Source organism: Protopterus annectens, chromosome 15.part0, assembly GCF_019279795.1.
Source record: "Protopterus annectens isolate FY-2018-M chromosome 15.part0, PAN1.0, whole genome shotgun sequence".
Lineage (NCBI taxonomy): Eukaryota > Metazoa > Chordata > Ceratodontiformes > Protopteridae > Protopterus > Protopterus annectens.
The window spans coordinates 490,828,922-490,843,509 of NC_056749.1; the positions used below are offsets into that span (position 1 = coordinate 490,828,922).

The 14,588-nt window shown below is 44.2% G+C and overlaps 1 protein-coding gene across 2 annotated transcripts in view; it reads left to right on the top strand.

The window, feature by feature from the left end:
• Positions 1 to 114: 114 nt before the first annotated feature.
• STAG2 (stromal antigen 2) overlaps positions 115 to 14,588 on the top strand; it is a 3,222,550-nt gene continuing 3,208,076 nt past the window's right edge. For both annotated transcript variants that reach the window (XM_044057319.1, XM_044057321.1), the window contains exon 1: positions 115 to 283. In XM_044057319.1, the coding sequence (XP_043913254.1) occupies positions 201 to 283 (83 nt within the window). In that variant the 5' untranslated portion in view covers positions 115 to 200. The remainder of the gene's footprint in view (positions 284 to 14,588) is intronic.

Here is a 14,588-nt window from a genome sequence, read left to right on the forward strand (position 1 = left end):
ATAAACAGAGCAAGGATTAAGACTAGAATAATTTGTGTATACATAAATGCTTCATTTCCGTTAACTGATTTCATTGAAATGTATGCATTTGTTTAAAGCATTATAAAGCACGATTTTTTTTAATCTCCTTTAGGAGGTCTACTTATTAAATGATGGGCAACATTTGAAGCGTACTCTACAAGATTTGTTGAAGATTCTGTATGAAATTCAACTACTCTGTTACGGAAGATGATAAAGAAATGATAGCAGCTCCAGAAATACCATCCGAGTTTCATCTCTTACAGTAAGTTCCTTTGGAAAATGTATTTGTATAATGGGGAATTGGATGCCCATTTGGATGTTGTGTACATTTTGTCTCATTGTGAATGTTGGCTGAAGTCTGTTTAAGCCAAGTCATGACTGGTGTTTGAGTAGTCCCCTATATTGCAGTTTGGCAGTTAACAGTTGGTCTCTTTACCTTGTGTGCCATTCTCACTTATATAATGTCTATGAAATAGTTTTAGTACTAAATTTTTCATTGCATTTATTTTTAGTTATTTGCAATTAGGCATACTTAATGTACCACTTGGCCCTTAATGATACCCTACAGATTTGCAAACTTTGAATTTAGTAGTCTGATGTTTTAGAAATTTTTTTTCTGGTAGTAGCAGGAGGTAATAGATGCTAGTTAGTAATCGGAAAATTATACTTCCAGCATGCGCACTTCAGTATATTGTATCTTGATTTCTTGCAGTGTAGATTTAAATAAGCATTTTTTGGGGTGGACTCATCCTATGTAGAAAGCCATTTAGCAGGGGAGTAGTTTAGTAATTTAGTAGAGGAGTGAGCTGTTAAGGTATGTAGTGTGGTACAAAGTTTCTACAATTCTATTCACCTACTCTGACCTTGAGCAAGTTGCTTAAAATGTGTATGCTTTGGAGCAACTGGGAATTTGGACTAGGCTGCTCAATGGGCTGCATGCTTAGTTACTAAATAACCTATTAATCAGTCCTACAACAGTTTGCTTATCAAATGTAAAGATTGAGGACTGACTGCATCGTTGGTGTCTAATATTTTGGCTAATATTCTTATAGTGACTTGTATGTAAAATCAGTATTTTGGTGGGTTTCTTTTGTCCAAGTTGGTACAGTTTTAATCCCTGAAAATAGAGGATATGACTTCAAAAATGTGACCACCTGCATCAAATGATTCCCAAGCTTGAGCTGAATTTGTCCTAACTTTTCTAAATTATGCTACCTTTTCCAAGTCGCAGCTAAAGCCCTGCTTTCAGTGTTGTGCTTGGTAGTGTTTCACGTATTTCAATACTAGACAGTTACCCTTTAAGATGGGTACCTATTCATGTCAAATCCACACTCAGTAGAAGATTCTGTCAAGATTTTAATGGACCCATTTAAACTAGAAACCTTTGCTATTACCTGTAGAGCTTGGAATAGTAAAATGAGTCGTTGGAGAATGTTTTGGCTTTCGGCTTTTCCCGGTAAGGCATTGCCACATCGGAACTCCGGTGCGCTAATGATTGGCAGTAGATTTTTATGAAACGCTGAGGTGCCAGCTCGACGCCCAACCTTCAACGAAGGCACACCCATTTACGCACGCATGTCTTTCAAACGCTACCCAGTCGTGGGGAGGACATGCAGTCTCCACACAGAAGGCATTCCCAAGCCCAGCCGAGAATCGAACGGGAGAACCTCTTGCTGTGAGGTGGTAACGCTACCTCCATACTGAAATTGGTTAGTTGGGCTACTCTGTTTCAGCATACAGTTTGACTCCTTTTGGGCAAGCTGACAGTTACCTCTTTGTCAGCAACATGGATTAAATTTGCTGTCTCAACAGTGTTAGAAAGGAATTTAAGAGTCAGAATAGAGAATGTCATTTCCCATTCATAACCAGTGCCAAGAAAGGTGGTTTGTCTCCATTTTTGGAGGCCGTAAGAATTAAGTTGGTATTTTTTTGGCCTGATAAATGCTTATGAATTGACTGAAGCTGTGTTAACTGGAGTTGTGCCTGACCAGGTAGAAATAGAGCCTGCTAGGCAGCATAAGTTAGAGTCTAGGTAGAGCAGGAGGTTGTACAGCATGTTCATAGGTTCATAGGTTCATACTAGGCTATCTGCCCGAGGGCATTTACAAGCCTAGCCCATAGTTTTGTGGCTTACGCCACCCCTTTAGTATGGGGAACTATACCCATTATTTTGCTGTGCCTCTGTTGAGCAGTGACACTGAGGTAATCCCTGGGGTATATCTGCGATCTCCCATCCATTGGTCAAGATTTCTCTTGAACAAGGCCAGCGAGGTGCTCTGCCTCACATATACCGGGATTTTATTCCACAGCATAGGGAGTCTTTGGGTGATGTAAAACAAATTTTCTCACCTAATCTTCCATTGCTGTTGATTGCTGCTCCCTATAAGGCTGTGTGGGACTGAGAGGATGTAAAAAAAAAAAAAAAAAAAAAAAAAAAATAGCACTGCAGTGGCAGAGTGGGCTGGATTTGCCAGAGGTCCTCTGGTATTGCACACTTGGATAAGTTTGCCAGTACCAGGGAAAAGCTAAATGCAGAAATCCAAGGGCATTTTTCATCAAGCTTGATTTGCTGTTTACCCCAGCTTCCAAATTTTTTTATGCAAAAGAATAGCCTTTGCATGTAAGGGATGTATTTCTGTAACATTATTTTGAAGACACTACCACACCACTTAGTTGTAGCTGCAGTATTAGATTTACTGCATGCTTTTCTGCTAGTCAGCAAATATTTGAGAGCTGATGTTCTTAGTCTTTCAACGTTGCAGTCATCACATTTGGTTTATCCCTGCTAGGGTAGCCATCAGCCGGCCCGAATACCAGAGGGTTGGTATTTCTGCATCATTTGCTGTCGCTTTAGGACTGATGTCAGGTCTTCAATAGTATATAAAGTAAGGCAGCCGACGCCATTACATCAGTCTTTCCATGGAGCCCAAAGCAGAAGCAGTTGGCACAAGTGCCGGTTGGGCGCTACCAGAGTTTTGTCTACTGATTTGAAGCTCAAGTCTTCTAAAGCTAAGTACCCCGTTGTGGATCCTTTTTTCGTGCACTAACCCATGTCAGAAAAAGTTAACAATTGATGTTAAGTTGTCTATCTCGACTTCATTCTTGCTGTTTGGGGATTGGAGCTGATCCTCTGTTCCGACTTAGCAGTCTTCAGTAGCTTGAGAGCGGTTTCTTGGCTCGAGGCTACCCCTTATCCCATGATGCCTGGCGACAGGCACCCAGATCTCGTTTGCCGCTTCAGCTGCAATGTGTCATTTTCTGGCTCAGGCTTGTATTTTTCAATTTTTTGTGTAAAAATATTCCCTTGGACTCTTTAAACTATAGATATTTTACTGTTTTTTTATTCTGTATGTGTTGAAATACTTTGATGTTCATCGTGTTACACTGCTGCAGTCATCGCACTTGGGTTATCCTGTCAGGCAGTCCCGCAGTCGGCCGGAATTCCAAAGTCTTGGTCAGGCGTCTGTTGCAGTCGCTTCTTCCCTGACAGTGCGCCAGGGGTATTTATATTGCAACCGACGCCATTTTCTTCAGTCTTTGTTGCCGCGCGGTGCCCGAAGCAGAAGCAGTTCGCAAGTGCCGGTCAGCAGACTTCTGAGATTTTCAAATTTGAATTTCAGACCGAAGTCTTCTATAAAGCCAAGTACCCCGTTGGGGAAACTTTTCTTGTCTCAGACCGATGTCAGAAAAAGTTAACAATTGTATTTCTTGTGGGAAGCAAATACCTCATAAGGATTTCATTCTTATTGCATACCTTGCCTAGGCCCAGACCACTACGTCACAAGTTGTCATTTTTTGTGCTAGGTTTACTAAACGTACTATTAAAAGACGCTTTGATTTCGCACGGCACTACTTCGGTAGAAAATTTAATTACAGTATGCTGTCGGAGCAACCGACTACCGGCATGCACAAAAAACGCAAGGATAAGGACAGACAGCCCAGGTGTAAGCCAGATTCCGAGGCCTCGACTGGTCCGGTTTCTGGTTCTCCGGTCCTCAGTGAGGCTCAGACGCAGCCCCTGACTACTGCAGATCTGGAACCCGAGACTGCTTCGGAACTTTTGACAGAATGTACCAGGCTGATGCAACCATTTTGTTCAGGCCCTACCAACGACATTGCTGATAAAGATGGTGCTGCAGAAATGCCATCGGTTTCTGAAGGTGTTTTCAGACCGCTCACCATTAAAATGTATCCTATGACGAAGATTCCTATTAAATCTAAAACGACTGCACTTCAGTCCCCTGTTCAAGGCCCCATGCCTAAGAAACAGATGCTCAAAATGGCTGAAGATTTGATCTCTTTAATCAGGGGTTCCCAGCCTCCTCCTGACAAAAGGCCTAGACAAGAGGAAGATTATGCATCTTCTGAACAAGTGTCCATTTCTTCAGCCTCCTCTGAAGACCAAGATTACTCCTCCTCCCCTTATGAAAATTCTAATGCGGAGGATTCCATTCCCTCAGCTTCTCCTCCTGAAGACTACTCCTTTGGGGAAACTTTACACACACTGAGGGAACATTTCCACTGGGAAGGTCAGGACTACTCTGACTCTAAGAAAAGGCTCAGAGTTTCTTTTACTCCCCCAGCACAGACCACTTGCCTTCCCACCCGTGTTAAACATTGTGGATGATGTTTACTTAAGCCAGTTTGAACCCAGACTCTCTACCTCCTGCTCCGGCCAAGCCTGACAGATACTAGAGTGCCTGATTCCCACAAATTTCTATATAAAAGTTCTGTTGCTGACCCAGAGACAATCTCCCAGGGTCCCAAAGGGGCTAAGGCTTCTATGGCTAAAAATCCTGTACCCTCTGAAAGGGATTCTAGAGCGCTAGACAGGTGGGGGAAAAAGGTTTACACCTCAGCCACTCAAGCATGTGAAATTGGCAATTTAGTGCCCTCATAGCTAAAGTATCAGCAATTTCTAATCTCTCAGTTAAAGCAAAGAATCACCACTCTCCCTCAACAGTCTGAATTGAAAGAAATGCAGGATCTGTTGCATGCAACTGAACAGGTGGGCAAACACACCTTACAATGTGGGTTTGATTCTCTGGAGACCTCCTGCAGAGCAGCTGTCACTGGATCTGTTATACGTAGGCATGCTTGGTTAAAGGAACAAACTCTGCCTGTTCATGTTAAAGCAAAGCTTCTAGATGCTCCCTTAAAGCAGGATGTTCTTTTTGGAGTTAAAGCAGAAGAAGTCTTAAAGAAAATGGAGAAGGCAAAATCTATACAGAAGGCAAACTCAATGACTTGTACCTCATCCGGCCAAGCAGCTCTCTCTTGGCAGACCCCTTGGGAGGAAAACTCACACTTTTTTCAGACAACTGGCACATTGTCACAAAGGACAAATGGGTCCTAGACGTAATTTTATGAGGATACATATTCCATTTTCACACCTTGCCAATGAAAAGAGGAATGCCAAACCTGCCACAAAATCAATGGGCAGAAGCACAAAAGCAAATTACAGCTCTCATGGACACGAGAGCCATTCAACTGGTACCTACTCGAGAGCAAGGTTAAGGATTGTACTCAAGACTCTTTCTAGTTCCCAGAAAGGACAATGCCTGGAGACCTATTCTGGACCTTTCAATTTTAAACATATTCTTACCAGTACCCAAATTCAAGATGCTAACACTACAGCAGCTTCTTCCCATGTTGGGCAAGGAGGCCTGGCTAGTAACGTTGGACCTCAAGGAGGCATACCTGCAGGTCCCTATCAGACAAAGTTGCAGAAGATACCTCCGATGTTCATCGTGCATACAGCTGCAGTCATAACAGATGGGTTCTCCTGCCATCAGGCGGGTCCTCGGTCGGCCGAATTCCAAAGTGTAGGTCCGGTGTCGGTTGTCGTCGCTTCTTCCCTGACGTCAGTACGACAGGGGTATAAAGGAACCAGCCAACGCCATTTTCTTCAGTCTTTCTTGCCGCGCGGTGCCCGAAGCAGAAGCAGTTCGCAAGTGCCGGTCGGCCAGCTCCTGAAATTACGAAAATTTTGAAACCGAAGTCTTCTTGAAAGCTAAGTACCTCGTTGGGGAAACTTTTCTTGCCTCAGACCGATGTCAGACAGTTAATAATTGTATTTCATGTGGGAAGCAAATACCGCATAAGGATTTCCATTCCCTCGGTATACCTTGTTTAGGCCCAGACCACGACGTATCGGTCTGTCGTTTTTGTGCTACATTCAACAAACGCACCATTAAGCGTCAGCGGAGTTTGCCCAGCATTATTTTGGAAAAACATTTAACTATATTATGCCGTCGGATACTCCGACTCCAGTTTTGTCTAAAAAACGCAAAGATAAGGACCGACACGAGGTCCGCGGCCTCTACCGACACCACGCCAAAGCCGACTACATGTGGTCCGGTCCTCAGCGAGGCGCCTACGCAGCCCCCGACTACCGACGACACTTCATTGGTGGTGTCTCCTGTGCCCGAGGTTGCAGGCTCCTCGGCCCACACCCCGACTACAGATACCGAAGCCACTCTTGGTGTTGAACCTCAAAATGTGGACAGGTCTACCTCCACTCAAGGTGTTTTCAGACCTTCCTCTTCTTTTTCCATAAAGGCTTTCACTAAGTCTAAAGCAGCCATGCATTCTAAGAGACAAGCTACACAGGGCCCATCTCCAGGCCCCATGCCTAAAAAACAGACGCTTAAAATGGCTGAGGATTTAATTACTCTTATCAGGGTTCACAACCCCACGGACAAAAGGCCCAGAGTGGAGGAAGAATCCCCCTCCTCTGATCAGGGCTCCATTATTTCAGAGCACTCTGATGATCAGGAACATTCTTACTCCCCTTTTGAAGACTCTGATGCAGAGGAGTCCATTCCTTCTGTATCCCCCCCAGAGGATTACTCATTTGGGGAAACTTTGCATACCTTAAGGGAACACTTCCACTGGGAAGGCCAAGATTATTCAGATTCCAAGAAAAGGCTTAGGGAATTTCTCTTGCTACCTGAGCACAGGCCTCTGGCTATACCTCCTGTATTGGACATCCTAGATGATGATTACTCTGAGGCCTGCCTTAACCGGGATTCTCTGCCTCCAGCCCCAGTCAAGCCTGACAGGTTACTACAGGGTTCCTGACTCTCACCAATTTCTATACAAAAGCCATGCTGCTGACCCAGAAACCATCTCACAGGGCCCCAAGGGAATTAAGGCCTCCACTGCTAAAAACCCATTACCTTCCGAGAGAGATTCCAGATCCTTAGAAAGGTGGGGAAAAAAGGTATATACCTCTGCTACCTTAACCATGAGGGCCTTAAACTGTCAGTTCCATATGCTAAAATACCAACAGTTTTTGTCATCACAATTGAAAAGTAAAATGTCACAACCTGAACAACCAGACTTGAAGGAGTTGCAGGATTTGATGCATAGTGCAGAACAAGTGGGTAAGCATACCTTTACAATGTGGTTTTGATGCTCTAGAGGCCTCATGTAGAGCTGCTGTTACAGGATCAGTCATACGTAGACATGCCTGGCTCAAGGAACAAACCTTGCCTGATCATGTCAAAGCTAAATTACTAGATGCCCCTCTACAAAAGGATGTATTATTTGGTGCTAATGCTGAGGAGGTATTAAGGAAAATGGAGGAAAAGGCTAAATCAATGCAAACTGTGAAAGATTTTCTACAGGTACAACCCCCACGTTTCAGTAGAAATTGGCCTTCCAAAAATTGATCCTTTCCAGCCACGGACAGACCCCAGAGAGGTAGATACAGGCGCCCGAGGGGTAGAGGACAATCCCAAGGATCGTTTAGAGGCAGACAATGGCAAGCTCCTACACAGAGGTAGTGAGGATAACTTGCAATCATTCAGAAAGCAAGCCCATTGACTTTCCCATTTGCATGCCAAGCAAGACTCAAATGGCAGCCCCCTTAGGAGGAAAACTGGCATTATTTTCAAAAAATTGGCATATTGTCACAAAAGACAAATGGATCCTGGACATTATAAACAGAGGCTACAGATTCCATTTTTACACCCTTCCAAAAATGAGGGCATGCCAAACCTGCCACACAATCAAAGGGCAGAGGCACAAAGGCAAATTACAGATCTCATAGACATGAAAGCTATTCAAGAGGTACCTACGCACGAACAAGGTCAAGGTTTTTATTCCAGACTATTCCTGGTACCAAGGAAGGGAAAAGATTGGAGACCTATTTTGAACCTATCCATCCTAAACACATTTCTACTCGTACCAAAATTCAAGATGCTCACTCTACAGCAGCTTCTTCCCATGCTGGGCAAGGAGTCTTGGCTGGTAACATTGGACCTCAAGGAGGCATACCTGCATGTCCCAATCAGACAAAATTGCAGAAGATACCTCAGATTTCTTGCAGGTTCAACCCATTATCAATTCTCTGCATTGCCCTTTGGCTTATCTACTGCGCCCAGAGTATTCACGAAATGCCTGGCATCAGTAATTGCCTACTGCAGACTTCAAGGGATACAAATATACCCCTGTTTGGACGACTGCCTGATCCAAGCGGGACAGCAAGCACATTCTTCTAAAACATCTGGCTTATGTAATAATGTTGTTGAACTCTCTGGGGTACACAGTCAACAAAAAGAAATCAAGGCTAATACCCTCTCTGAAGATAATTTTCCTGGGTGCCAACTTGGACACAAACACCCAGATGGCCTACCTCACGCCAGAGAAGCAGGGGCAACTAACTCAAAACTTCAGAGCACTAGCAAATTGCACCAGGCTGACTGCAAGGAAAATCCTGCAGGCTCTGGGATTCATGACATCTTGCATCTTACTAAACCCATGTGCAAAGCTGCATATGAGGAAACTTCAATGGTACCTGAAAACCCTATGGTCTCAACACAGCCACAGTTTGGAAACAATAATACCACTAATTCCATGTCTGCAAAAGGAATTTCTGTGGTGGGCTCAAGCATGCCAAACAAACAAAGGTCTTCCATTCAGCAAGCCTCAAGCAAATCAAGTCATCACAACAGACGCCTCGGACTACGCCTGGGGGGTGCACATGACCGATCGGTGCATTCAGAGCAAATGGTCCCAAAAAGAAAAACACCTTCACATCAATCAAAAGGAAATGCTAGCAGTAATAAATGCTATTATAGCTTTCAAAGACCTTCTGCAACCAGGTCAACTATTGATAAGGACGGACAACACCACAGTTATGTGGTACATAAACAAACAGGGAGGAACACATTCATACCCCCTATGCAGACTGGCCATGTCACTTTGGAACATGGCCATGGACTTACAAATCGAACTACAAGCACAGTACTTTCCAGGCAAGGAAAACACGCTGGCAGACAACCTAAGCAGAAATATGACAGATCCACACGAATGGAAGTTGCATCCGAAAGTTTTTACAGAAATAATCCAAGCATGGGGAAGGACAGACATAGATCTCTTTGCCTCGCACAAAAATCACCAATTGACAAATTTCTGCTCAAGGATTTTTCATCCAAAGGCCTGGAGAGTGGACGCTCTCTCTTTCAGTTGGACATCAATGACAGTTTATGCCTTCCCACCTCTTCCTCTGCTGCCCAAAGTTCTATTGAAAACCAGAGCAGACAGACCAAAGATGATTCTCATTGCTCCAGACTGGCCAAGACAACACTGGTACCCACTCCCGAGGAGCCTGACGCATTCCCCACCATGGACCCTGCCTCTAATGCCTCTTCTCCAGACTCAGCACAGCTTCAAAACTCATCACAGCCAGCTAAAAACACTCAATCTAGCAGCATGGAAGATTCCTTAGCATCACAACAGACCCTACTCTCCAAGGAGGTGCAGGATGTCATTTTGGAGGCCAGAAGGCCGTCAACTAGAAAAGCTTACTCTGCAAAATGGAAACAGTTTTGTGTCTGGAATGAGAAAAAGGGCCAGGAAAACTGAATTTACCTCAAATACTACAGTATCTAGCTGAGCTGCTAAGCAGTGGACTTTCATTCTCCTCCATCAAAATCCACGCCTCAGCCATTTCTGCAGAATACAACACTGATCCACCCTTATTCTCTCACCCTCTCTTAAGACAGTTCCTCAGAGGGGCTAATAATCTAAGACCCCCAAGGAAACAACCAATACCTGCTTGGGATTTCAATTTCATTCAGGAAAAACTGACCTTGCCTCCCTTTCAGCCACCTGCCTCATCAGATTTGCAATATTTGTCCTGGAAAACAGCTTTCCTTCTGGCTATTACCTCAGCTCGTAGAGTTTCAGAACTACAAGCTCTCATGGCTGTGCAGACTTTTATCATCTTCCATCAGGACAGAGTCTCCTTACGAACCAACCCGTCCTTTATGCCTAAAGTGGTATCCAGGGTAGCTTTGAATCAGGCCATACACTTACCTACCTTTTATCCTAATCCTCAAAACAAAGGGGAGAGATTACTACATTCCTTGGTCATCCACAGACAACTGCGTAATTATTTGGACAGAACAAAGCCTTTCAGAAAATCAGAGCAGCTCTGTGTGCCCTATGCTGTAGGAGCTCAAGGAAAGCCAATTTCCAAACAGACAATTTCAAAATGGATAGCCTACTGCATACGCTTTAGCTATTCTTTTCATGGCAAAACTGTACCTACAGGCATCAGATCTCACTCCACAAGGGCCACAGCTACCTCAGCAGCTTTCCTCAGAGGAGTCCCTACCAAAGATATTTTGGAAGCATCCACTTGGAGTTCTGTGCATAGCTTCTCCAAGCACTACCACCTACCATTATACTCCAAAACTAGAGCAGGCTTTGCCACTGCAGTCTTGCAGGGCATCCTGGCTCCTCCTAGTTCCACATAGTGCCTACCACACCTTTCTTAGCTTTGGGATTCTACCCATCTGTTATGACTGCAGCTGTATGCACGATGAGCATAGTACAGTTTTGTACCTACCATAAATGTAGATGTTTGAGTGCTAATACAGCTGCAGTCCAGGTTTCCCTCCCTCCTTCCCCTCTTGGGACAGGCCTATTGGCTAACACCTCCTCATACAACCTGTTTGAGGTATTCTTTTATGGTGTATTTGCTTGCAACTACTGTATTTTGATATTGCATTGCTTTATTACACAAATTTATGTATTGCCTTCCTCCTGGGGGCACCTGACATCTGGGGCAAGAAAAACTGAAGAAAATGGTGTCTGCTGGTTCCTTTATACCCTGTCGCACTGACGTCAGGGAAGAAGTGACGACAACCAACGCCGGACCTAGACTTTGGAATTCGGCTGACCGAGGACCCGCCTGATGGCAGGAGAACCCATCTGTTATGACTGCAGCTGTATTAGCACACTAACATCTACATTTATGGTAGGTACAAAACTGTACTTTTCATTGCAGGTTCAACCCATTACCAATTCTCTGCACTGCCCTTATCTACTGCGCCCAGAGTCTTCACAAAATGCCTGGCACCAGTAATTGCTTACTGCAGACAGAGGAATTCAAATATACCCATACCTGGACGACTGCCTCATCCAAGCAGAAAGCAAGGACATTCTCTTACATTGTCTGGCTTTTGTAAAATATCTACTAAACTGCCTGGGGTACACAGTAAATGAAAAGAAGTCAAAACTAGTACCCTCACAAAATGACATTCCTGGGTGCCAGCTTGAACACAACGGCCCAGAAGGCTTATCTGACGCCAGACAAGCAACTACAACTGACTCAATATTTCAAAACAATGGCAACAAAGGCCCAATTAACTGCAAGAAAAATTCTGCAGGCTTTGGGCTTCATGGCATCTTGCATACTACTAATACCATTTGCAAAGCTGCATATGAGGAAATTACAGTGGTACCTAAAAAGCGTATGGTCTCAACACAGCCACAGCTTGGACACAATGATCTCTCATTCCCTGCCTACAACAGGAGTTTCTATGGTGGTCACAGGCATGTCACCTCAACAAGGGTCAGCCGTTCACCTTGCCCCCAGCCAGGCAAACTATCACAACAGGATGCATCAGACTAAGCCTGGGGAGCACACATGGCAGGACAGTGCGTTCAAGGCGTATGGACTGCAGATCAAAGGAATCTGCACATCAATCAAAAAGAAATGCTAGCTGTACAGAAAGCTCTGACAGCCTTCAAGAATCTATTACTTCCAGGACAACTTAAAATAAAGACTGACAACACCGCAGTAATGTGGTGCATAAACAAACAAGGGGGTACTCACTCCTACCCTCTGTGCAGGCAAGCAATGATCTTATGGAACACAGCTCTGGCTTACCAAGTTCAGTTGCAAGCTCAATTCCTGCCAGGAAAGAACACGTTGGCAGACTACCTCAGCAGAAACATCATGGATCCCCACGAGTGGAAACTAGATCCACAAGTATTTACAATGATAACTCAAAAATGGGGCCTTCCAGACCTAGACCTGTTTGCCAGTCCTCAAAACTATCAAATAAAATTTTGTACAAGGACACTTCACCATCAAGCTTGGAAAGTAGACACACTCTCTCTCTGTTGGAAAAACCTGACAGCATATGCCTTCCCTCCATTGCCTCTCCTCACAAAGGTGCTTCCGAAAGACAAAAAGGAGAGACCACAACTGATTCTCATAGCCCCAGACTGGCCACGCCAGCACTGGTACCCACTATTGAGAAATATGGCCCAGAGCCCACCTTGGATCTTAACACAAATTACCCATTTGCTCACACAACAAAACAATCAGATTCTTCACAGCCATCTCAAAACCTTAAATCTGGCTGCATGGCAAATCACCTAAGCATCCAATCAGCTCCTCTTTCCTAAGCAGTTATGGATGTTATTCTGGAAGCTAGGAGGCCAAGCACACCAGGAAGGCTTATTCGGACAAATAGAAAAGGTTTTGTGCCTGGAACCAAGCTAAAGGCCAAGACACATTTCAGCCTCACATGCCACAGTACTTAACTGAGATGTTGCACAAAGGACTTTCCTTCTCCATTAAAATCCATGCTTCAGCTAGTTCAGCCCACTACAACACGGATCCACCCTTATTTTCGCATCCACTTCTAAGGCAGTTCCTCAGAGGGGCAAAAAATATTAGGTCCCATAGGAGAGCACCTACACCAACATGGGACCTCAATTTTGTTCTGGAAAAAAACTAACACTACCTCCCTTTGAACCAGCTTTATCTGCAGATCTTCAGTTCCTATCATGGAAGACTGCCCTGCTGCTAGCAATAACTTCAGCTAGAAGAGTCTCAGAGCTGCAGGCACTAATGGCAGTGGAACCTTTCCTCATTTTTCATCAAGACAGTTTCTCTACAAACTAATCCTTCCTTTATGCCTAAGGTGGTTTCCAGTGTGGCATTAAATCAAACCATCCACTTACCCCACCTTCTTCCCAAATCCACAGAACAAAGGTGAGAGACTCCTGCATTCCTTGGACATTCACAGGCAACTTTGTTGCTACTTGGACAAAACTAAGGCTTTCAGACAATCTGACCAGCTCTTTGTATCCTATGCTACAGCTTCACAAGGGAAGGCTATTTCAAAACAAACCATTTCCAAATGGATAGGACATTGCATACGTTTCTGCTATACCCATCATGGAAAACCAGTTCCTGCTACCATTAGGCCCCACTCTACCAGGGCAACAGCTACATCTACAGCTTTTCTCAGGGGAGTTCCAACCAAGGAGATTTTGGAAGCTGCAACTTGGAGTTCAGTACATACCTTTACCAAACACTATCACTTAACTCTTTACTCTAAGACTAGGGCGGGCCTCGCCACTGCAGTTCTGCAGGGCCTTATAGCCTCCTCCAACCCTCTTATGATTCCTCCACCCATCCTTAGCTTTGGGTTTCAACCCAAGTGTGATGACTGCAGCAGGGTAACACAATGAACATAGTACAGTTTTGTACCTACCATAAATGTAGATGTTCGAGTGTACACCCTGCTGCAGTCCAGGTTACCCTCCCTCCATCCCCTCTGAACTAACTGGCTAAAATCTCTACAATACCTTCCTGATGTATTTGCTTATAGCTAGAGGGATTTTGTGTTTGTGCAAAATTTACTCAATTTGGTACTAATTACTGACCACCTTTTTGGGGGCACCTGACATCTGGGGCAAGAAAAACTGAAGAAAATTGCATCTGTTGCAATATATATACCCCTGGCGCACTGACCTCGGGGAAGAAGCGACAGCAACCGACGCCGGACCAAGACTTTGGAATTCTGGCTGACTGTGGGACCGCCTGACGACAGGATAACCCAAGTGTGATGACTGCAGCAGGGTGTGTACACTCTAACATTTACATTTATGGTAGGTACAAAACTGTACTTTCCTCTTAGTTTCACTTTTATTTAGAACTTGTTTAAGTTAGAGAGTTCTCCCCTCCCTCTCTCTCTAGGGTAGCCATTTAACTTAGAGGCTTTCCTTTCCTGTTTTGCTATCTTTAAATAAAAAAAAAAAAAAAAGATATTGTATCTTTATAGGTGTATCTTGTTTAGACTAGAACTTATTTGTCTGTCTCTGTTTACCTTGTGCTACTTAGTTTTTTTGTATTTGGGTCATGTCTAAGCAAGCTAAAGTATCTGGGTTTAAAAAGTGTGACTCGTGTTGTCAGAAAATGTCTCTGATCGATGGGCACACTAGCTGCATTTATTGTTTGGGCACTGTTCACT